Source organism: Equus asinus, chromosome 28, assembly GCF_041296235.1.
Source record: "Equus asinus isolate D_3611 breed Donkey chromosome 28, EquAss-T2T_v2, whole genome shotgun sequence".
NCBI classification, from domain to species: Eukaryota; Metazoa; Chordata; class Mammalia; order Perissodactyla; family Equidae; genus Equus; species Equus asinus.
The window spans coordinates 50,650,928-50,674,824 of record NC_091817.1 but is presented as its reverse complement, the minus strand read 5'-3'; the positions used below and the strand labels follow the sequence as shown (position 1 = coordinate 50,674,824).

General features: G+C 50.3%; 1 protein-coding gene across 11 annotated transcripts in view; it reads left to right on the top strand.

Moving 5' to 3' along the window:
* Nucleotides 1-23,897, top strand: part of ANKRD11 (ankyrin repeat domain containing 11) — a 211,216-nt gene that overhangs the window by 154,299 nt on the left and 33,020 nt on the right. For 8 of the 11 annotated variants that reach the window (XM_044761566.2, XM_070500688.1, XM_070500684.1 and 5 more), the window contains 2 exons: nucleotides 12,453-12,597; nucleotides 23,250-23,388. In XM_044761566.2, the coding sequence (XP_044617501.2) occupies nucleotides 12,511-12,597; nucleotides 23,250-23,388 (226 nt within the window). In that variant the 5' untranslated portion in view covers nucleotides 12,453-12,510. Of the gene's footprint in view, nucleotides 1-12,449; nucleotides 12,598-23,249; nucleotides 23,389-23,897 lie in introns of those variants that run through there. The other 3 variants (XM_070500685.1, XM_070500690.1, XM_070500691.1) reach the window with 2 other exon arrangements.

The following is a 23,897-nucleotide window of genomic DNA, read 5'->3' as shown; positions in this document are numbered from 1 at the left end:
TCAGAAGTGCTCTTGGGAGAAATGATCAAATACACATGAGGGTAGCGGGCCTGAGTGAAGACTTGCTGCTGCTCTGCAAGCCCCAGCTAAGGTGTAGGGGAGGGGCACCTCACCCCTGAGCCTATGTGTGCGAGGGGTTTCACAGACAGGGCTGCACGCCGAGGTAATGTCACCTGCTCTTCTGCTTCTGGGTATTGAGGTGGCACAGAGGCTTTCAGAGGTGTGGTGTGGCAGGTAGGGTAGTGGGTGGCCAGTATGCTGTGTATCAGGTGTAGGACCTCAGTGGAACAGCCAGTCTCATCTGAAGCTCCAGGGTAGCAGAGACCCCTAAATGCAAAGCCCTCATGTGTCAACAGTGGTGCAGGAAATGGCACCCACCTTATGTGTGCTTAAGGATGGGTTGCTCGTTACGTACATCTGTGTGACCACCGAAAGGAAGACAATTGTCCATCCCCCCATCACTTCCATTCTGACTTCTGGTACCATAGGAACCTTAATCACACAGTGTGCTGTCACGGTACCACCACAGTCTGTCTGTTCTCTTGATGGGGGATATTTGGGCTGTTTGCAGGTTTTTCACAAGTCGGTGTGATTGTGAAAGATGGCCTGTGCACACATGTCAGTTGGGGCGTGTCTAGAATGGCATCCAGGTGACGTCCACCTGCAGTGGAACATGGGCAGGGCCTGTGCCAACACTCCTTTCTCCCAGGTCAGGTCCTGGCCCATAAGCCCTGGCTGCTTCTCCCAGGGACCTCACAGCCTGCTGAGTGCTCAGCCGCTGGCCTGGGTGGCACATCTTTTCATGAGTTTGCATCAGTGTGGCTCTTGGCCAGCCTGCAGTTGGAAGTGGCAGGACCTCACCCTTTGTTAGGAGTAAAGCAACAACGAGAGGAGATGGCTCCTTCAGAGGAGGAGGAGGCGCACAGCAGTAGAACTGAACTCCAGATAACAGAGTGTCTTCAAGAGAAGCGTTGAGAACATCCCACTGAGTGCCCTAGATGAATGCCACCTTCAGAGGTTTCCAGCATTAGTAACATGCTTCCTGGGGTCTCCGTCTTCAGACCCACCCTCCCTAGCCTTCAGAGAAGAGTAGTTAAGGATCATTGATTGAGCTCTGGGCGAGGTGTCAGATGTTATCCTAAGCTCTTAATATGAGAATGGTTCATTTCCATATTTTATAGTTTGAGAAACCTAGATATATCTGACCACAAACCTTGGGTTAACCAGTTAGGCCATTGTTTCTGAAATGTCCTGACAGCTTCCCATGGTGAGAAAGGCAGTCTCCATCTCTCCCCTCAACACACACTCCACACACCCTGGAGCATGTTCACAAAATCATCTTTCTTAGCGAGACAGTGCATGAGATCATTTCTCTTGTGTTATTTTGCTTTTTAAAATGGCTGTTCATCATGCTAAAGCATGCCGGCTCTGATTGACTCTGATTTTGGAAACGCCCTGGCAGGTGATCCGCTCTGCGCGCCCCAGTTCCCATAGCCAGCTCTCCTCTCTGCTGTGGTGCAGTGTCTTGTGTCTGTGCTCTGACGGATCGTGTGTGGTGAATTGTTGTTCTAGTGTTTATTCTGCGTGCCGATCCTCCTCCATCTGACTGTCTCTTCACCTTCTGCACTCGGTCTTTCAAGGAGCAGACGGTTATAGTTTTGTTGAGATAGTTTATCAGGTCTTTCTTTTGTCAGTTGTACTTTTGGTGTCACATCTGAGAATTCCTTGCCTAGCTCTAGGTCTTGAAGATTTTCTCCTACATTTTTTCCTAAAATTTTTATAGGTTTTTTTGTTTTTTAGATTTATATGTAAGTATTTCATTTTTATTTGGAGCAATGGTAAATCGTATTGTGTTTGTATTTCTGTTTCCACATGTTTGTTGCTAGTTTGTAGAAAAAGAGTGGATTTTTGTGTGTTGATCTGGTATTCTGCAACCTTACTGACCTCATTATCTCTAGGAGTTTTTGGTAGATGCCTTGCAGTTTTCTAGATAGTCACATTATCATCACATACAAAGTTTTATTTTGTTTCTTCCTTTCCAATCTGTATGTCTTTTTATTTCCTTTTCTTGCCTTATTGTCCTGACTAGAACTTCCAGTCTGATGTCCAGTGGTGGGAGGGGACATCCTTGCATCCTCGCCTGTTCCGCACGTTAGGGAGAAAGCGTTCAGGTTTTCACTGATAAGAGTGATGTTAGCTATAGGCTGTTGGAGATGTTCCTTATCATGTTGAGGATACTCCCCTGTACTCCTGTTGTGCTGAGAGTTTTTATCCTGAGTGTTGGATTGTGTTAGATAATTTTTCTGCATCAATTGTTAGGATTATGTGATTTTTCCTTTTCAGCCTGTTGATGTGGTGCATTGCATTGATTGATTTTTGGATATTGAACCAGCCTTGCATATTCTGCTTTTGTTAATACAAGCATAGCCATCCCCACCTCTCCCAAGCTGCCCTCTGCTCTTGATGATCCCGTGGAGGTTGCTCCATAGGAATCCCCGTTGTTCTGCTCCATGGTGTAGAAATACTGCATGCCCCGAGTAGCACCTAGTGGGTGGACCTTGTGTCCCAGGGCTTCTCCAGGTAGCCCTGCTGTGAATCATCCTGTGCCCACCTTCTCCTGTCCGTGTCTGTGCGTCTTGGGGCAGATCTGGCAGTGGGACATCTGGGTTGCAAGGTGATGGAAACATGAATGCTGTAGGGTCCTCCACAATCCCTTCTTTGAGGGCATAAGGCACAGGGGCACCTGGATCCTCTTTCTGATCTTTTTCTGCACTTAGGCTTGTGGAGCAGCCTGAGAGGAGAGTTCAGACTCACCCCTCCTGCACACCGCTGTTATTTTTACTTGTTTGTTGTTTGCCTTTGAAGCATGTGCCAACCTTTCTCTTCTCTTTTGCCACGTCTGGTCTGTATCTTCACTCTTTCTGTGTAAGACCGTGTTTCTCCTGCTCTGCTTTCTCAACCCCTCTTCCCTCCCACTTTCTGAGAGCTGTGTTTACCTCCAGTTTATCAAGGTTTTTGGTTTGCATTCTGTTCTGCCGTTACAAGTTGCTTGTTCTATGCTTTGCACATCCTTTGGGTTCACTCCAAATGTTGAGGAGCCTTGAGCTGCTCTCCCAGGATGTCTGCATAGCTGTGGTTCTCAACAGGGCCACATAGAGTGATGGGGCCACTGTCCCTTCCTAGGGGTCGGGGCCACTTGAAGAGAGGCTGGTCTTGCAACAGGGTCAGATAATCAACCTTCTGCTTCCTAAAGTGCTGCCAGAGTGGAGTGTGTGCCATGTTGTGAACGTATCTAGCTTTCAAAATTTTATTTATTGTGAAATGTCACATAACCCCCAAAGTCCGCAAAGTAAAATGTACAGTTCACTTATCACAGAGAACACAGGTGTATAACCTTTACTGAGAAACCCCCTCTGGTCAGCCTCTCAGTCAGGATCTCCAATCCCCAACCCACCCCCAGGTCCCCAGACTTCCCTGACAATCCTTCTTTACTTTCAGGTGGTCTCCTCACATGGGCATGCATCCCTGAGCACTGTCATTCAGTGCTTTCAGAAATCCATGTCAATATGTAATGTGTATTGTTCTCGACATTGTTTATGAGACTGTCTTCACTGCGGTGCATACCCATGTCAGTGTCATAGCATCGTGCCACCACTTGGGCTGCTCACACACATTGCTGGGGGCACATTCTTGGACATGTGTCCTGGGGCCTTTGTGCTTGCCCTTCTTTTGGGTGCCTGCCTAGCATGAAACTGTTGGGTTATGGGACATACTGATGTTCACTTTGAGGAGACAGTGCCAGGCTCCTGCCTCAGTTCCGTGTCCTTTGCTCTCAGTCTTCACTGATGCTTGGTGTCTTCTTTTAATTTTTGTTTGCATTTCCTTAATTCTTAAAGAAGTTGCTAACTTTTTAATCTACTTACTGGACTTTTGAATTCCCTCTTTTGTGAATGCCTGAGTCTCACATCCACTTTTGTATTGGATGGTTTGTCATTTTCTTACCAATTTGTTGGAGGTCTATATATTCTGGATAAGAGCTTTTTGTCAGTTATATGTGTAGGAAATATTCTCTTCTCCTTTATGGGAAGGTGACCTTTAAAAATGTGTTACTTTTAAAGCGTCAGAATTTTCAGACTTTTCCTTTATGGCAGTGTTGCTGATTTAAAAGGTCTTTCTTTACTTTGAAATTGTGAAGATGCTCTTCTGCTGTTGTCTGGTAGCTTAATGGCTGTGCCTTTTACATTTATATCTGCAGTCCGTCTGGAATTGATATCTGTGTGTAGTGTAAGATGGGAATCATGTCGTGTTTTGCCGTGTGGATGTCCAGTTGTCCCATCATCACTGATGGACCAGAACCATCTTTCACTCCTGTCCTCTGGTGCCCCCTTGGTGCTAAGTCAGTGTCCACTGCAGGCACGGGGTTTCTGACTCTGCTCTGTTGTTGGTGCTGTGTCAGCATCATGTTTTAACACTGTTGCTTCAGCTTTTTGACTTTGACTTGAACTTTTGTTTTTTTTACTAATATGTATTTATGTGATTTGAGGTTCTTTCCTTTCAATTTTAAGTTTATTTGCATGAGTTCTTTCTTTTCGTAAAAAAGTTCTTTTCCCCTTTTTTTCTTAAGCCAGTTTGGGCTTCCGCTCAGTGGTCATTTTACAGTTTCATGGGACTACTCCCCTGCTCTGGGTCCGTCATCTCCTCATAGCAAGTCTTTCCACAAGGTTGACTCTGCTCTGTGCTTCCCAGAGGTTCTCCGACTTTTTGGGCTGGGATCCCATATGGCACTTGAGGGTTAGTGAGGACCCCACAGAGCTTCTCATATGTGGCTTATAGCTATCAAATTATTGTATGGAAATATTGTCTTTAAAAGTGTAACTGAGATGATTTTTTAATACTTAATTCATTAAAAAAATAATAAAGTATTACATATAAATTTTTACTGAAAAGTAACTATTTTACAAAAGAAATCAATGATGAAAATTTAGCAGAAAGAGTAGCATTGTTTTATATACATATGCAAATCTCCTTAATATCTGGCTTAAATGAAAGACAGCTGGATGCTCCTCCTTCCGTCTGCACTCCGTCTGTTGCATCTGCTGTTTTGTTTAAAGTGTATGAAGAAGACCCAGCCTCACGCAGACATGTGATAGGAAAAGGGAGGCGTGTGGGAGCCTTCTCACATGAGCGTGGGTTCATCTCTGACATGCGTGCAGCGTGGAGTCTGCAGACCCTGTTGTTTCAGTGCTGGGCTGCAGTCCCTGTGGTGTGTTCTGCGTGTGAATAGGTCTTGCCCCTGTGTTTGTATTATCCCACGTTGGTCATTTGGAAGATAATGGTTCACCAAGTTATGCAGATCTTCCAAATCTTGACATATTTCATTACACCTTATTTAAAAAATAACCTTTGGGGCCAGACCGGTGGCGTAGTGCTTAAGTCCGTACTCTCTGCCTCTGTAACCCAGGGTTCTCAGGTTCAGATCCCGGGTGCAGACCTATACACTACTCATCAAGCCACGCTTTGGTGGCATCTCATATACAAAAAATAGAGGAAGATTGGCACAGATGTTAGCTCAGGGCCAATCTTCCTCACCAAAAAAAGAAATAAATAACCTTTTTCTGTCACCACCAATCTCATTAAAATGTCTTTAAGTATTGGGATGTTGTCAGGCTCATGGAGGTGGATACAAGTTTCCAAAATTTAGATTTCATCTGAAAGCCCAAATTTTATTATTAGCCACAACTACTTTTAATTTTCCTTGAAGTGATAGGCCTAGTTTGTTCATTTTTTGAGAAAATAACTGCCAGATACCCAGTCTGTAACAATACTAGTTTGTCTGAAAGAGTCTTGCAAGTAAAACTTGTGTTCAGGGAACGCATAGCCAGTTGAGCTAGCAGCTCACACACTTGCAGAAGCTCCTCTTAAGATCAGCAGCAGAAGTGTTTCACGCAGGCTTCCATCTTGTCACAGAATATTGGAAGGACAAGATTCAAGGTTTGCAATTTAATAAAATTTATAACGTTTGCTGCTTTATCAAGGGCAGTCATAGGTGATGCTGGCTATTTTACTGTGATTGTGTGACAGTGAGGAGCATGGGGACACAAGGACGTTGCCTTCTGCTAGAGTGAGGCAGTGTCAGCACCATGGGAAAGGCAGGTAGCCTGTTAGTGTTACGCCCCTGGAAGGGGTCTGGGCATCCTCGGGGCCCGTGGGCAGCACTGAGAAGCACCCACTAGAGGAGGCCGCGGGCTCTGCACTCTGCTGCTTCTGTGCAGTGAAGGCCTAGAGCAGGACAGCAGTTGGGTGTGGCTGTGGTCCAGTGAGACTCTGTTTATGGACCAGGGAGTCTAGTTCCATGCAGTTTTCACCTGTCTTGATTTTCTTTGTCCCACAAAGATTTAAAATATATCCCCCATTCTTGGCTCTCAGTTCCTGCACAAGCGGGAAGAAGGATTGGCTTTGGCCTGGGGCTGCAGTTTGCTGAGTATGACCTCCTGCCTTCTCCTTGGGGAGGGGACTTCACTTTCTGCATGCTCAAAAATGTCTTTATTTGCCCTTCCTCTGGTTGACAGCATGCCTGACTTTTGTGTTTCAGCCGGGAAATAATGTTCTTAGGACCTTTGCTCCATTGTCACCTGATGCTCGCAGAGTCAATGAGAACTCTGATGTGACCTGTCTCCCCTCCTGGACAAGGACCTGGCATTGCCCCGCCCTCTGGTCTGCGTAGGGGGTGTTTGTGCAGGGCGGTGAGGTTAGGGCTCAGTTCATTCCTGCTGTCTGCCCTTAGTCAGAGTCTTTCTGTTTAAAGAGTCGTGTCTCGGCTGTTTTCTTTGATTATTTTCTTTGGTAATGTCTTTGCCTTTGTATAATTCTGGGCTTTTGGAATTGGTTCTCCAGAACTTAGATTTTCTCTTATTTTAAAATTTCTGAATCTTTTATTCTCTCTCCTTGCATTTTTCTAGACTTCACTAAAACCAAATTTCTTCTCATTCTTTGTTTCCTTTCTGTAGCATCCTGCTTTGGTTCTTGGCCTGTTGCCTCCTGATGGCTCTCCAGTGGGCTAGTTAGGTGGGTTCTTGACTCTTTTCTCTGCACTCCCTCCTGGTGTGCGTGCTAGTTCATGCTGGTCTTCATCTTGGGCCACTTCTCCTCTTCCTGTGGTTACAGCTCAGCTGAACAAGGCGCCCTGGGGGCTGGTGAGCATTCCTTGACCGCTGGTGTGTGTGATCTGCACAGGGTCGCTGGAGCGTTTGACCCTGTGTCCAGCTCCACTGTGCCTTCCCTCTCAGAGCTGCTCCAGCCTGGCCGGGTCAAGCCCTCCCTGTGGACGTGGGGCTCACGGCACCTGTGGGAACATTTGTTGGCTGTGGCTTTTTCCATGGGAGTTCCAGCTGTGATCTACATGAGGCCAGTAAAAATGCCTTCAGAGTCCCCATAGTTTCTTGCTGTTAGCTTGTAACTTGAAAAGGCAGAATCAGGCTAATAACATTCCTAGGGTTTTTATTAGACTGTGGGCATTGCAGTGTCACCTCTCCTGCATCAGGTTTAGTCTTGGAGGGAGCCTCTGTCCTATGTGCTGTGTCTCCTGCCCTTGTAGAGGGGCTTGCAGTGTGATGTTGTGTGTAGAGAAGGGAGGACAAAGGCCCTGCATGTGCTCCATGGGGTGCAGGTCGGGGCTGGATACGACAGCGATGCTCACACATGAATGCTGCTCCAGGCACCTTTGGGAGGGAACACACTTCATCGTCCTTGTCCAGGGTCCTCTTGTCACGTCTGTCTTGCCAGCCCCTTTGAACAGATTGTCTCTCCAAGCCCACAGATGCAGGGTCCCAGGGCAGGTAGGAACAGCACCCTGCTGGCAGATGCCACATGGAACTTCCATGGGCTGTGTGCCATTTGCAGTGTGGAAAGGTGCAGGGCCGGATGGCCTCCCCCAGCCCTGCGCAACCATGGGTCAGGGGGCTGGCCGCAGACAGCTGTTGGTTCCCCTTCAGGCTAAGTGGTGTTCTGTTTGGGCTCTGACATGTGGCTGCCAGTTGGCAGATTGCTTGAGCCAGCATGTAGGCATTATGCCTTTCATTCCTGGGAGTGTGTGGCATCCCTTAGAGAACTCGCCCCATTCCAGTTCTCTCAAATGCTTTCCCAAATGGCCTCTGTGCCCCTGACAGCCTGGGAAGCTGACAGCTGCCATCAGTTTGGGGGTGCAGGAACGGGGCCTGCATCCAACAGCCTGTCCCCATGCAGGCGCTGGTCAGTGACTGAGGCAAGCCTCAGACTGGCCATGCTGTCTTCGGTCACCTTCACCTGCTCTGCAGATGTCTCCCAGGGTGCTGCTGTCTTGGTGCTCAGCGTCAAGTCTGCGTGCATCCCAGTGCACTGTGGAGTGTTTCGTTCTGACGTGGACTAGAGCGTCCTGAGTTTAAAATGGACTTCTGATACTGGAAGCAAGGGGATTCAGGCTGCACTTACAGTGGGTCTGAGCAGGGACAACCAGAAGACAGCCTTCTGGGGGAGGCTTGATGGTCACCTGTTGGGTTGTGGTCACCAGTGAGCTGTGGAGCACATTGATCAGAAAGCCCTGGAGCCCAAGTTGAGACAGCCTCAGAACTTTCTAGAAGGAAGGACCCCCACCCACGAAGACTGTCTTCACTGTGACTGCTCTGTTGGGTGGTCCCAGCCTCTTCATGAGTTTAACAGTGAATGCCCAGCATTAAGCAGGGAAGCCTGGGGCGTCACGGCAGCCCCCCAGCGTAAAGGATCCACAGAAGAGCAGTACTGCAGAGCCTGGCTTCCAATGTGTGGCATCAGCCCTGCCTCAGAAGAAGTCGTGGGCGCTGATGAGATTTGCTGCTGGTTCTGCTTCATCTGTATCATTCCCTTTGCTGGTGCAGCCAAGCAAGGGGCTGACCAGATGGAGGGGCACAGGGTGGTGTGGAGCCCAAGGGACCAGGCAGCCTCTGGGAGGGTCAGGATGACCAAATAGATGGAAGAGGATGAGAGTGCATCTGAGCCTCTGTTGTCTGGTTTGTCATTGAGACAATAACAGTCAGGGTGGACCAAGGTCCCATTGGCCATGCAACTCATCAGACGGGTCCTGTGAGGCACGGGGTGGGTTGGCCCAGTGCGTCCAGCTATCCTTCTAGAAACTCAGCTGGAATGCATCACCAGCAAATGTGAGCTCTATCCTTTTGATGCTGAAAGCCCTTGTGAACCCCTGTTTCAGTGACTGAGTTGAACGAGATGAATGTAGTGTTCTAGGATGTACCAGGTCCTGAGAAATTAGTATCATGGTTATCTTCATATTCCTGACTAGTTCTGTACATTGAGGTTTTTGTAACCAAGGACCGTGTCCAAACATGATGTGGGAGTGAGGTGGCCTAGGTGGTCTCGGCTGTCATCGTGAAGGTGGCTCAAGAAGCATGTCTTATGGAAAAGAAAACCAAATACCCGAGGTGACACTCCTAACCTGTCAGCGGTGTCCCCAGTCCTTTGGGGAGGGGTGGAGTGATGTCTTGAGGACAGTGGCCTTTTTGGTAGTGAGTGAGGCCCACTGGCAAGCCCAGGAAACAGCACACTTTCCTAGCTGCCAACACATAACGTCTCTCAGGCTGTCCTGGTGAGATGTGGGCCTGCCTTCACTCCATGACAGGCGGCGTGGAATTAGCTTGTTGATTGTTCACGAAATGAAAATACTGGCAAGTGTCTCCTGTAGCAAGGGACTTACTCCCTGAGGTTTCAGTGTTAATGTTAATGCCAGCATTGACAACCACAGAAGGCGCACCGTTGTGTAGTGCTTCTTGATCTGCAAAGTACTTTCAGAAATGGTAGGGGCACTTTTGAGGGCCTCTGTGAGAAGCCTTTAGGTGACAACTTGTGGGCTCGACCTGGACTTTCAAATATCAAATTTCAAATTTTCAAATATCTCTGTCCCCACTCCTGAGCCATGGCGAGCAGAACTCAGCCCAGCTGTAACACCCATTTGTAAAGCACCTGCTCCTGGGGCGCTGTGAGTGTTGAAGAGATCCTGGATGAGCAAGCTCAGAACTAACCTCACTGCTTCCTCTTGTGCCCTGGCTTCTGTGGGTGTGTTAAAGAGAGTTAGGCTTTGGAGGCTGGGGGCAGTTTCTCTGGAAACGCACTGCTCCATAGCCATAGTGCTGCCTTTCCCGAGCAGGTCAGAAGAGGAAGCAGGCCTTTCAGTTCCAGGACTCAGAGCTCCACTTTGAGTGGAGACCGCCTGGAGAGCCAGTCAGGGACACTGAGGGAGACCACTTGTTTACAGAGTGAAGTGGCCGTTGGTGTTCCCTCCTGATCCAGATGCTATGAACTGGCTGCGAGATCAGGGTGCAGGAGTCATGGAGCTGCATTGCAGCCACACCTGGGCTGTTCCCAGTGTTTCCTGCACGGTCTCCATAGACTCATCTGTGTTCACATCTAGGGGCAGGAGAGTTGGATGTTCCGTGATGAGTTCACTTGATTTTTTCCATCATGAGAGCAGACAGTCAACACTTTTTAGACATTTAACTTCTGGATAATCTTTAAATTTCTGCTGAAACATTGCTGATGCCGTGAGTTTCTACAGCTGTCCCTGCGTCAGGCTCTGAGATGCCATTCCTCCAGGCTGAGATGTTCCAGTTTTGTAGTAGAAAATTGGAAGAGAATGTACAATTCATAGTTTCAAGTAGAGACAGAAAGTGTCATTTGTGGCCTCAGCCATTGGAGCATGTGGATGGAAATACCCAGTCCACCTGCATTGTGTACAGGGGAGGAAGTGAATGGAATTGGTCAGCTTTGTCCTGCTCCCCAAAATGAACTTAGATATGTTCTTGGGTCAGTTAAGTACCAAGAGGATACTCTGTGAGATTTTATCAGTTAATATGGAAAAATAAGACTGGACCTCCAGAAGGTGTGGTGAAGGGCACATTGGTCTTGAGCGTGCAGAGAGCAGGCGGAAGGAGGCAGGAGTGCCGCTTACAGAATTGCTCTTCATATGTGATGGAGGCTGTTGAATTCCAGGTGAGTCCGTTACAGACAATACTCATCCAAGATGGCACAGCACACAGGGCATTACTATGGGAAGGGGAGATGAAGCAGTGCGCGTGTTGTATTTGTATAAAATGTTTTCTAACTCTGATGATGAAAGTAAGGTGTGACGAGGAGGGCACTTTCAGGAAGGTGGAAGTAGATGTACTTTTTCCTGCTTCTCCTGCCAAGTGCACCTCACACCTTGGGCGAGACGCATGGAACAAACGTGGAGGGCTGGAAGATGGAGAGGAGGCTGTCTTCTAGGAGTGTCCACTCAGGCCCTCCCAGAGAGAGGGCACGTTGTGCTCTGCAGGGCCACTGGGGAAGCACCAGGGCAGTCAGGAGGCAGCAGACAGGAGCGAGAGGAGAGCCTTGGCCAGAACCTTTTAGGGAGCTTCTGCAGGAAAGGCAGGGCAGGGGGAGCAGCTTGAGTACCTCTGTGGGCTGGGCTGTAGGGTGGTCTCCACTTGCCTGCAGGCTGGGATGGTTTACCTTTGAGGAAGTGATTGGCTTGTGTCTGAGAGTGAGGTAGAGGGTGGTGGGTGGTTTTCCTGTGAAAGGCATGTCCACTTTGGGAGCCCTTGACTGTCTCTAAAAAAGGACTGGCCCTGGGAGGGGCAGTCTCGACCCAGACAGCAAACTTGTGAAGATATCCAAACATGAAAAAATAAAGTAAGTAAAAAACTGAGTAATACAGCATATGTCCTGGGATTTCCTGGGAAATGCAGGGGCTGGGGCCTCAGGCCCATGTGCAGGGTCTGGCTCAGTGGGTAGGAATGGGGCACCAGAGCTGTCTGGACCTCCTTTGAGGACTCCCTCAGAGATGTCACATGGCTGCCTTGTAAACATTTTATTCAGGGAAGTTGGGGAATTGGGTGTGCTTGGTGCTTTTTGAAAAGCAGAATGATTCTCGTCCTGACCTTCTGTCTGGGAGTGCAATGTGGATAGGGAATTGCTTTCCCAGGTGGTGAGTTGGTATTGAGACTATGCCTGAGAAGGTGGTGGCCATGATACACCAGACCTGAGGGCCGAGGCACTGCACCTAGGGGTGTGACCTTGCCCATGGGGAAGGGAGGGGTGGGGGCTGCTGCAGAGCATGTGTGGAGCAAGGCTGGAGCCACTGGGAACCAGTGTGCACTCTGAGATCCGAGGTGCTGGCCATCACTTCCCAGAAACACGGCATTACCTCTGCAGGCCGATCCTGTCTGCATCTGTGAAATGCTTGCCCCACCATGTTCTTCCTTGTGGAGTATAGACATTCCTGCTGGGGTTGACCACCTCACTGGTGCATCCTGAGAGGTCCCTTCCTGGGTGGCCCTAGACAGAAAGTTGGTTCCGTTCACTCCGTTCTGTTATGTGAGTTTGCGATTGTCTGAGTTTTGTTTGAGTTCAACAAATCTTAACCCTCTGTGTCCTCTCTTTTGAAGCAGACGGTTGATGATGAAGCAATGGCCGTATAAATGAAGATCAAGTGAGGGGAGAAGAACGATGCCCAAGGGTGGGTGTTCTAAAACACCACAGCAAGAAGAATTTCCTCTCAGCAACGACATGGTGGAGAAACAAACGGGGAAAAAGGTAACATGTCTGACTCTACTCCTCTTCTCCTCCTCTCTCCCCTCCTCTCTCCCCTCCTCCCCTCTCTGCTCCCCACCTCCCCTCTCCCCTCCTTCTCCTCCTCCCCTCTACGCTCCCCCCTCCCCTCTCCCCTCCTTCTCCTCCTCCCCTCTCCCCTCCTTCTCCTCCTCCCCTCTACGCTGCCCCCCTCCCCTCTCCCCTCCTCCTCCTATCTCCTCCCCCTCCTCCCCTCTCATTCCCTCCTCCTCTCCACCCCCTCTTCCTGGCCTCCCTTCTCCCTTTCCTCCCCCTCCTCTTCCTCCCCCTATCCCTCCTTTCCTTGCCCCTCCTCTTCTTTCCCCTCCTCCCCCTCCCCTCTCCTCTCCTCTTTCCCTCCTCTCCCCCTCCCCCTCCTTCCCTCTTCCCCTCTCCTCCTCCCCTCTCCTCCTCCCCTCTCCTCCTCCTTCTCCCGTCTCTTCCTCACTCATCTCTCCTTGGTACAGCGCTGTGTCTAGCCCAGGAGAAGGGCTAGAGTGTAGCATTGCCTGCTCTGGGTGTCCCTCACTCCACTGGAGTCATGTGTCTTCTCAGCCCCATCCTTGTGGTGTCCTCTACAGCCAGCATGGAGAAGGTGCCGTTGGCTGGGGGATGTGGAGAGGAGTGATGTTGCCAGACAGGTCTTGCTTCCTTTAAGGGTGTGTTTATTGTTTGGGGACCAAAGTTAAATTTTAAATAAGAGGTTTATGGACAGAAATTACTGTCTGAGTTCACCTTGGTTTGGCCTCATGTTTCTGTCCCCTAGGACCACAGGATTCCTGTCGTGGTTTCAGTGAGACCGAATTTGACATTTAATCATATTTGAGTTATCTTGACTAGAAACACTGCTGGATAATTTTACTTCCAATTTGGCTTGTTCTCAATGTGAATTGGAAAATGGGACGTAAATCTAAATCACCTTGTCTTATTTGTGTGCTGTTAATGCTGGGCTCGGGGGACGCACTTCCTGTCCTGCAGTGCCGTGGGGTGACGCTGGGCTCGGGGGACGCACTTCCTGTCCTGCAGTGCCGTGGGGTGACGCTGGGCTCGGGGGACGCACTTCCTGTCCTGCAGTGCTGTGGGGTGACACTGGGCTTACGGGCGCCCAGTCCATGGTGACCATGAACGCGTCAGTTATCTGCCCTGCTAACTCATCTCCACAGCAGGAACAGGAGCGTCTCGTGCAGTTGCTGGTGAGGTGAGATGCCAGTGCTGGATTGCCCAGGCGATGGCACTGCCCTGCCATCACCACCCTTCAGTCTTGCCCCTTTCCCTGCCTCCTTGACTTTGGCTCCAGGCCTTAGTGCTCAGGGGGCACCTGGCCGCTGTCCCTGCTTGCCTGTCCTGCCCTCCCGCCAGGCCCTGTCCCTCCTGGCACTTGGGTCTGGGTGGAAGCCCCCACCTGCTGTTTGTGCTATCTCTGTTGGTGCTTCCTGCTGCTGCGGCTGCTGTGTGAGTTTGTGCCCCTATGTCTGGTGATGCTGGGTTTGGTAAGCTGTGAGGTTAGTGTGTTTTCCATGTGAGAAAGGGAGCTGAGCCATGTAGTTCATTTAGTTTAGGTTAACTGTGAAGCAGTTCATGAACATAGGTGTGCTTAGGTGCTTGTCAGAATGACCAGGTGGGCCTCAGAGACCCTCATGTCTGGGCAGTTGTGTCAGTGTGTCCTCACCCGCTTGCTCCGTCCTCTAGGCCTTGTGCCATGTGCAGGAACAGGTAGGAGCTGCAGTGTGGAACCGTAGGCAGGATGAGCGTGCATGGGAGAGGTGCACGGGTCTGCAAGGCCTGCGAGGGTCTGGGTGTAGCTGGGGTGGGTGTGTGCTGCTGTGCCCATGAGGAGTTGGAGCCAGTGGGGCAGACACGCCCTGGGTGAACTTGGTAATTCCCGCTCTGGTGGTGAAGTGCCGAGAGTATTGGGATGCTTTCACACTGAATAGGCCAACCACCCCTGGAGTCCTGGACCAAGAACTCGGTCCAGGACCATTGGAGTCCTGGTCCCCAGGTCTATGCAGAGCTCTGGATGCAGGCCAGGAGAGCCCCTTGTCGCCTCTCTCCTGTGGTGGAGGCCCCATGCAACCCACTCCAGCTACTTTCCTGCCTCTAGACTGGCTCCTTGGGAGCTTCAGACCACTATCCCCATGCCCAGATCTCCACGAGGAGGAATAGGGGCTGAGCCTGCCCTAAGGATTCCCCGCCAAGGCCAGCCCGGCGCAAGGCCCATGGCTCAGCGCCTGCCTCAGCAGTGGCAGCTGCGCAGGCCTTGGGGCGCCCCATCCAGGGGCAGTGGGCAGGCCTCCCGCGTGCCTTCTAACACAAGCTCCTTCTAGGCCAGTGTGAGTTGTTTTCTTTTACTTGATGGGAACAGAGACTCGAGTGGCTTGAATGGGCTCTGGTGTGGTCTCTGTGGGCGGCGTGCACACGTCTGCCACAGGAGACTGTGGGTCTGGCTTTGGTATTTTCTCGGTAAGGTAATTTTGTCCTTTTTATTTTTTAATGTACCCAAGATAAAGCCATTCGCTTCATGGAGGCAGACAAACTTTAACACGAGACACCACGTAATAGGGAGCCAGGTGCTCAGTGCTGCTGGAGCTTTCTTAGCTTAAATGGCAATTCGAAATAGACCACCTGGGAAGGTGTTCCTCATGGTGGCTGCAACTGCAGAGTGCTACCTCCACCTGAGGATTCGAGGACTTGGATCCAGAGCTCAGAGCTGGCCGGTTCTGCTGTTGACACGCGTCTGAAGCTGTTTCTGCTCTGTTTCTATCACAAACTCCATTTTTCCAAGATATGGCTCCATGTTACCAAAAGCAACATGTTTTTAGATTTTTCCTAGAGATTCGTGGTAGAATGATCCGTTTGGTGGAGACAGGGCCACGGCTCTGGCAGGAGCCGTCATGCCACACTTACTTGGCAGTTTTCTGCTGTCCTTTTGGCATGAGGTCTACCTGCGTGGATGCAGCAGGAGCGTGGGGGCTGTGTTGGAGACAGCGGCTCTTCCTCGGGACTTCCCCTCAGTTCCCTGTCTTAGGAAATGCTCTGTCACCACAGCAGGCTGCAGATTCCTAGAACATCCCAGCGGGAAGGAGCCTGAGAAGGAACCAGCAAGCCCCTTTGTGGTTGAGGGTGTTCTGTGCAGAGAAGCTGAGGGCTGCCGTGATGTCTGAGGCCACCCAGCAAGAACTAATGCCCTGACCCCCAGTCTGGGGCCCTCCTGTGCCAGTCCTCCTCTCCGTCTCACACAGTGTCCTTCTCCTTGTGCTTGGCACACACCACTCAGGGGAGACTGCATAGCAGCTCACAGTCACTCCAGGTTGCTGTGGTGCAGAGTTCACTTTCTTTTGTGCTAGACCAGTGGTTCTCAGAGCATATCCTCAGACCTGTGGCATCATCTGGAACCTTTCAGGAGTGCATATGCTCAGCCCCACCCAGACCTAATGTATCAGAAACTTGGAGGCTGGGTGCCTGCCTTCTGTTCTAACTAGCCCCTTAGGGACGTGGTGAGTGCTCTGGTCTGAGAACTGTGCATGTGCTCTCTACAACGCAAACTGTAGCATCCAGTGGTCCCTGCAGAGTGTTCTTAGAGGAAACCCCAGGGCCAGTCTAGAGAAGTTACAGACTCCTCTGTAAGTGAAGGCCTCTGCTTGAAGGCCAGCAGGCCCACCTCTCCCTGAGGGGTGGGGCCTGTCTTCAGAGGTGGTATTGTCAGTGCTGTGAGTGGACATGCTTGGGCCCCATGCCCCTGCCTCCTTTCATCCAAGAAGAATGACTTCAAAAGTCACCTCAGTTTGGAAGCTGGAAGGAGCATGGTGATGTGGCCTTGACTCATAGCTGCTTCATCCTGTGGGGTTTTTTTTTCCTTTTTTTTTTAAGGAAGATTAACCCTGAGCTAACTACTGCCAGTTCTCCTCTTTTTGCTGAGGAACCCTGGACCTGAGCTAACATCCGTGCCCATCTTCCTCTACTTTCTATGTGGGATGCCTACCACAGGGCGGCTTGCCACGCGGTGCTGTGTCCGCACCCGGGAATCTGAACCGGCAAACCCTGGGCCGCTGAGAAGTGCGACGTGCAAACTTAACCGCTGCGCCACCAGGCTGGCCCCATCATCCTGTGGTTTTACAGGCAGGTCTTGGACGAGTCCGCATGGCCCCAGCTCCGTGTGCTCCTCTTGATCCTGGGGAGCCCTAGGAGCACCTGGTTCCTCAAATCCTAAAGAAATCCATGGAAGGAAGAGCAGGCAGTGATGTCCTAATAATCAAATCACAGAAAGGATGACAGTGGCTCCAGTTTCCAAGGATCCCACGCCCCTGAGCGTGTCAGCAACTTTCCAGGCTTCAGACAGGCTTTCTAGTGGCAGCGAAGGAGAGTCAGGTTATTTTCCCAGATGGACTACTGCAGTCTCTGTGACCTGGAGAGTAAGTGCTGACTGTTGGGATTTCTGGCTGTCTGTTTTGCAAGGGCAGGGAGGGAATAGAGAAAAACTACAGAAGAAGCAAGATGTGCCAGGCTTGAATCCCCTTCTGCTCCCAGAGTGGTCCTGGGGTGAAGAGGTGGCCACACATCAGTTACCAGTTTCTGCTCACTTACCCAAAGGGCTTCCCAGCCACTGGTCCAACCTGAGCCAGTGCCTGCCTCCACTGCCCCTCTGCCCTTACACTCCACTATCCTTTTCGGTAGCATGTGCCACCCTCTGACACACCTAGCATTTGCTACCTTGTTATTTCCTGTCTCCCACCACAAGGTAAGCCTCTGGGAGGAGCCATGTTGTGTGGTTTTTCACAATGTTCCCAGCTTCTGGAACAGTGCTGCATACACTGGGCCCCTCGCTAGGCATTATTGTGTGAATGCTGAGCACCTCGGATGAGCTGACACCCCCAGATGCTCACACCAGATTTCACAAGAAGGAGCAGCCAGGCCTTTGAGACACATGGGCTGGGAAGGGGGAGTGAAGGTCTTTACTCACAGACGACGTGATCATCTAGGGAGAAAATCCTGAGGCATCTACATAGAAGGTACAAGAGCGAGGCATGAGCTTAGCAAGGTTGCACAGTACAGAGCCAGGGACACAAAAATGTATTTCTAAAAACTAGTCATGAAAAACTGGGTATTAAAATTTAAAAATACTTTTATAGTAGCATCAAAAATGTAGATTTTTTTTTTAGGGATAAGTTTGATGAAAGGTGGGCAAGACCTGTTCTCTGGAAGCTCGCAGAATGTTGCTGAGAGACATGAAGGCAGATGGAAACATGTTCATTTGCAGAGAACTTTCCATGTTGTTTACTGCTTGGCCTCCCCAAGTCGATCTATAGGTTCATTCTGATACCAACCAAAATCTCCATGGGCTTTTTGGTAGAAACTGATAAGCTGACTCTAAAGTTCAAACGGAAATTCAGAGGACCTAAGAGTCACCAAAGCCACTTTGAAAAGGAAGAACAAAGTTGCAGGATGTCAGCTACCTGATTTCAGTTCACTACAATAATAAGATAGTACGGTATTAGCATAGGACAGGCGCATTGATGAGTGGAACACGAGAAAGTCCACAAATAGATGCCGTGTGTATGGTCAGTCGCTTTTCAGTAAGGACGCCTAGGCAGCTCAGTTGGGAAAGGACAATCTTTTCAACAAATGGAGGTGGAACAATTGGATTGACGTACCTATGCTGTTTATAGTGGCTGATAGAATTTCAGTTCCTGTCGGGCTCTTTCCCTGTTGGTCATTTACAGGTAAGAGTTAGTTAATCATGGTGAAGGTTCCGGGTGAGTGTGTCAGGTGGACCGTGACCATCTTCCAGACAGTTGCTCCCTGTGGACAGCCTGGCGTGGTATGCGATTAAAAGTCAGTTTCCCCTCTCTGCCCATGATGTGTGGGGAGCCCCCTCCTCAAGCATATTGTGAGGATACATGAGGTAACATGGGCTGATAGGGTCACTGCCTGTCCCTGCGCCATAGCTGCTACCCCCCTGGCACTTTTTATGGCATATTGGGGTTTGACACGGAGGCAGCTGATAAAAGTTGAATTTAATGTTTCAGGGGTTCTTTTAGCATTTAGGAAATGAAAACATTTTGTAACGTGTTCAGTTGGTCTTAGGAGCCCTGTCTTACTAGTAAGGAACGTTCAGTGCGGTTGAATGAACTCACTGCCCCAAGCCCTGCTGCCCAGCCAGGTTCTGAACCAGGTTTGCCCTGAGAACCTCATCGGAGCCCCTGCCACCCCTGCCGTCAGCTCAGCTGGAGCCCCGAGGTGCTCCAGGGGCACTGCAGGTGCCACTAGTGAGGGGAGGACCTGAGGCTTGAAGGCTTCTGTGAACTTCTTTAGTGAGGTGTCCACACAGCACATCATGTTTTGTATTTCAGTTTTAAAACCTGGGTTAATCACCATCCAGATCAAAAACACAGTATTACCGGCATCCACGGGGCCTTCCTGTGCAGTCTGCAGTGACCACTCCTGACCAGAGTGACCTCTGTTCTGACCTCTGTCAGCGTAGGCACATTTTCACTGTTGGGTTTTCCATGAGGGGATCAGTTGTTCAGCTGCATCTGATGTTCGAGGTTCTGTCCTGTCGGTGCTTCTCTCCTGCTGTGTGGTGTTCCATTGTGTGAACAGTCACCTTCTGCCATGGGACATTTGGGTTCTCAGTTTGAGACATGACATGGACATACGGACACTGGGTTTTTCCACAGTCCTCCATCTGGCTTCATAGTTCGTCAGGGTGGTTTTTCCCGCCCTGCACTCCCCACAGCTGTGAGAGTTTGGGTTGACCCACGTCCTTGCTGACACTTGGTGGTATCAGTTTAAGTCACTTTGGTGGGTGTGGAGTGGCACTTCATGGTTTTGTCTGCTGGTCGTGAAGATGTTCTCCTGCGCTGTCTTCTAACAGCTTTCAGTCTGTGATGCATCCGGAGTTGGTTTTGTTTTGTGGTATAAGGTAGGGGTTGAGGTTCCTTTTCTTCCCTCTGGATATCAACATGGTCACTGTTGCTTGCTGGAAAGACCCCTCCCCGCTGTGTTGCAGAGAGCCTTTGTCGCCAGTCGGGGGCTTCCAGCCAGCTCCTGCTCTTTGTCCTGAGTCTTTGGTCCTTGTCCAGGACCCCATGTTGTGACACTCTCATTTTATGTCTTGGTTCCTGGTAGTTTAATTTCCTGAGCTTTGTGTCCTTCAGGATTGTCTGTGCTATTTTTGACCCTTTGCATTTCCATGTACATTTTCTAATAAGCTTGTTGACTTCCACAGAAAGCCTGCTGGGATTTTGATTGGATTGTTTTGAATGGTAAAGATCAGTTTGGGGAGAATTGCCATAATAACAATATTTACTTTTCTGACCCATGAACGTGAGTAACCATTTTTGTAAGCCTTCTTTATTTTCTCTCAGTATTGTTTTGTAATTGTCTGTATGGAGGGCTTGAATGTCTTTAGTTAGATTTATTCCTATATATATGATGTCTTGATATTAATGTAAGTGATTTTAATATTTCCTAATTGTTTATTGTATATAGAAATCAATTACTTTCTGTATCCACTGTTTTTCTCTAGTTCACTTACTGATTTGAATAGTTCAGTTGTCTATTTGGATTTTTCAGGTATACAATTGTATTGCCTGAAGATTAAGACTTCTTATCTCTTAGGAAGAAAAAAAAGGAAAATAGGGATTGAGCCCAATGTGATTGCAGAGGAGACCTTATTTTGTGTCCACTATGTCCCGACGTGTTCACTGAGCCCAGTGCTATTCTCCCTGAGGTGCTCCTGGAGTGCCACCATGTTGTCACCTGGGCCCGGTCTGTTCACTGTTGTGGAGTAGTTCATTTGTGACTGCTCTGGGATAGGTTTACCACTGGCCCTTTGATGGGCAGTGGTGTTTCATCTTTTTACTATTGTGAACAAAACTGCTGTGAGCATCTGCACTCACTTCTTTCTTGTGGGAACTCCAGGGGGTCATGTTGTGCCACTCCCACCAGCAGGCCTTGGAGGTCTGGTTGCTCTGCCACGCCCTTAGCCGCGTTTGATACTGTTGGCCTTTTCTGTTTGAGCCCTTCTGGTGGGAGTGTTGATATCTCCTTGTGCTTTCAAAGTGCATTTTCCTAAAGTGGAACACCTCTCTGGGTGTTAACTGGCTACGTGGACGTTTTCTTCTGCAAAGTGCATATTCAGATCTTGGTTCATTTAAAAACAATGGGTTGTTTTGTTTTCTAGTAGACTTGGTGATGCTTGGTGTCCTTGCCTTGACCCCTCTCACGGAAGCACCCCGTCATCTGCGCTTGAGCCTGGGCTTGGCTTTTGGGTCCAGGGTGCCTTTTGTCAGGCCTTTTCTGCATCTACTGAGATGATCGTATGATTTCTTTCCTTTCTCTTTTTTTTTTTTGGTGAGGAAGATTGTCCCTGAGCTAACATCTGTGCCAGTCTTCCTCTATTTTGCATGTGGGATGCCACCCCAGCATGGCTTGATGAGCATTGTGTAGGTCTGTGCTCAGGATCCGACCCCACAAACCCCAGGCCACCGAAGGAGAGTGCGTGAACTTAAGCAATCACTACACCACTGGACCGGCCTGTCCTTTATTTTCTTAATGTAGTGAATTATATTGATTTTTAAATTTCCTGCATTCCTGAATACTTTGTTATTGTTATTATTTGTATTATCTCTTTTGTATATCCATAGATCAGATTTACCAGCTGGGCCAGGAGTTTTCTTCTCGGGAAGGTGTTTATTACAGTTCTGGGATTTTCTAATGGGTGCCGTCCTTCTCCCGGTGCTGGGGGTGGCGGGATATGGGTAATGACAGGTGTGCCTCACGGAGACTGTGGGGTGAGATGGCATGCCCAGCATCTGCCTGGCTCCAGGAGTTCTTCCTCATTCCAGTGGCGTTGCTATGGCTCAGGCTTTGCCCGGTGGCCCCTCTTTGCACTCCAGATGCCCTCAGAGCTGGCAGTGTGTTCTGGCAGAGGTCTCTCTTGTCACTTGAGGGTGTCTCTCATTAACTGCCAAGGTTTGTGGTTGCCATGGCTGAGTGGTCAAGCTGGAGGAATGTTGGGGCCACAGAAGGCAGGACTGCCACAGGTGCTCAGTGCTGGCAGGCGGCTCCTCCCAGGAGCACCCTGAAAGCTCCTAGTGCTGTGAGAGTGGCGTGGGGGTGTGGCTGTGACTGCATGTGCTTGCCAACTGCTTCCCTGAAGAAAATTCTAGAAAGAAAGCTTACTAGGGGGATAGGAAGTCATGTATTTGTAGCAGTTCTTTCTTCTGCACACCAGGTATGCTGACTGCATGGTGGGCTATGTGTGTGCTGCCTGCGTAGGGCTTGATGCACGTGCTCTCCGTGGACAGGGCAGGTGGCTGGGAGTTGTAATGCCTCTCCTGCCTGGGTCATTGTGTGCTGGTAGCAAACAGTCAAGGTGTTGGCTAGAATTTGGAAGACTCCTCAGAGCAGCCTGCACCTGGGATGACGCCATCAACTGGAGGGCTTGGGGTCCAGGGCACCTGCTGCTGCAGCCAGTGAAGTAGGGGCTCTCACTCTACACAGCTTGTTCCACCATCGGCCCCCACCACCACCTGCATTTTCGGATGAGGCTGTCCCACCCTTGCCTCCCAGGGCTTTGTGTGCTGCTATTTCCTCCCGGGACCTCCTCACCTCATGTGGCACAGCACTGTATGATGAGCGGCTGCGTGTATGTCGTGCCCGTCATGTATAGAGCCTCCACTCAGACCCTTGAGGTGGGCACTGTCTCCCATTCTACAGATGATAACACTGAGGCAGACATAGTGCTAGGCTTGCCCAAGGTTGGCCGGCTGGTCAGGATGGGGCTAGAATTCAGGCTCCTGGCTCCTTATGCTGTAGGAGGACCAGGCCTGAGATTAGAGCAGGGAAGAGGGTGTTGGCGACACAGCCACCCACTCTCTAGACAGCTCTGGCTTTGGAGGTGGGTGCCTCCATGTGGGTTTGCAGCTGTGGGCTCTGCTCTGGGACCAGGGCTTGGCCTGAAGAATCTGTCCTGAAGACAGCCCCACACAGGCCTGCGGGGAGGCCAGTGGCAGCAGGAGCACTGGGCGCTGTGCAGGGATGTCAGATCGGGAAGGAGGAGAGCCCGCCCTGTTCACGGCAATGGGGGAGCACAGCATCTCAGGAGCTGGACATACTCCTGCGACATGTGGACACACTCCTGCACGGTGGGAGGCCCAGGCAGGCGGGGCAGTCAGGCACCTTCATTCCACAGGGAGAGTTTATAATGGAAAATGGGACTCCACCTGTTGACACCCCTTTTTAAGGCAGCTCTTGTATTGCGTTATCTAATCTGTCCCTGGGAAAACGGGGTCAGAGGCAACTGTGTCTGCTCTGCTTTCTTCATATGCATAAGTATAGTCGTTAGCAGCAGTTTCTTGAGACTTCTCCAGGTTCTGGACAAGGAGTAGGGCTGTGTGGGGTCATGGTCAGGGCTCGGCTGCAGCTCTGGTCTGTGAGGTGCCTCACTGGCGAGCACAGCTGTCTGGCTTACGGAGAAAGATGGAGGAAGCCACGTGTCACTTCTAAGATTGGCAGCAGGAGGAGCTGTTCATTTCCCAAATAAGAGATTTGCTTTTCCTGGCACATGAAATGACGTGAGGTTTTTGAGAATTTAACTTGGGAATGATGTCTGAAAGTGTCACTTTCTTTTCTAGGATAAAGATAAAGTTTCTCTAACCAAGACCCCAAAGCTGGACCGCAGTGATGGAGGGAAGGAGGTGAGAGAAAGAGCGACCAAACGGAAACTGCCCTTCACTGTGGGGGCCAATGGAGAGCAGAAGGACTCGGACACAGGTACCACCCCACCCCTGCCCCCTCACTGTGTCCCCCATCTCCTTGCTCCCTCCTGACTGCCTCCAGGTCATCCGCACCCGGCCCATTCCCACATCACACCTGCCAGACTCTTCTCTTCCATAGGAAGTGTCCTTGATCCCCACGCCTTGGGGGTCTCCTCACACCGGCCCGGCCTGGGCTGTGCACTCAGGACAGGTATCTCCCAGCCTCTTTGCATCTCTTGGCTTTGCTCTGGGACCCATCTGAGGAGTCCTGCAGCAGAGCTGAGTTGGGGTCCAGAGTGAGGCCTCGCAGTGCCTTCTCCTCTCTCTTAACGTTCAGGGTAACTCGGAACTGCTAGGGAAGGTTTATACACAGAGAATTCCCACAAGTGCCACAAGTAGAAACGCACCCCCAGCATGCCCAGGGATCCTCCCAGTGTGTGTCTAGCCATGGACGTGACATGGCTCCTCTCCTGTGAGGCCCCCAGGCCCTCCTGAAGGTTTTACGGTGGAGGATAAACATGTTTC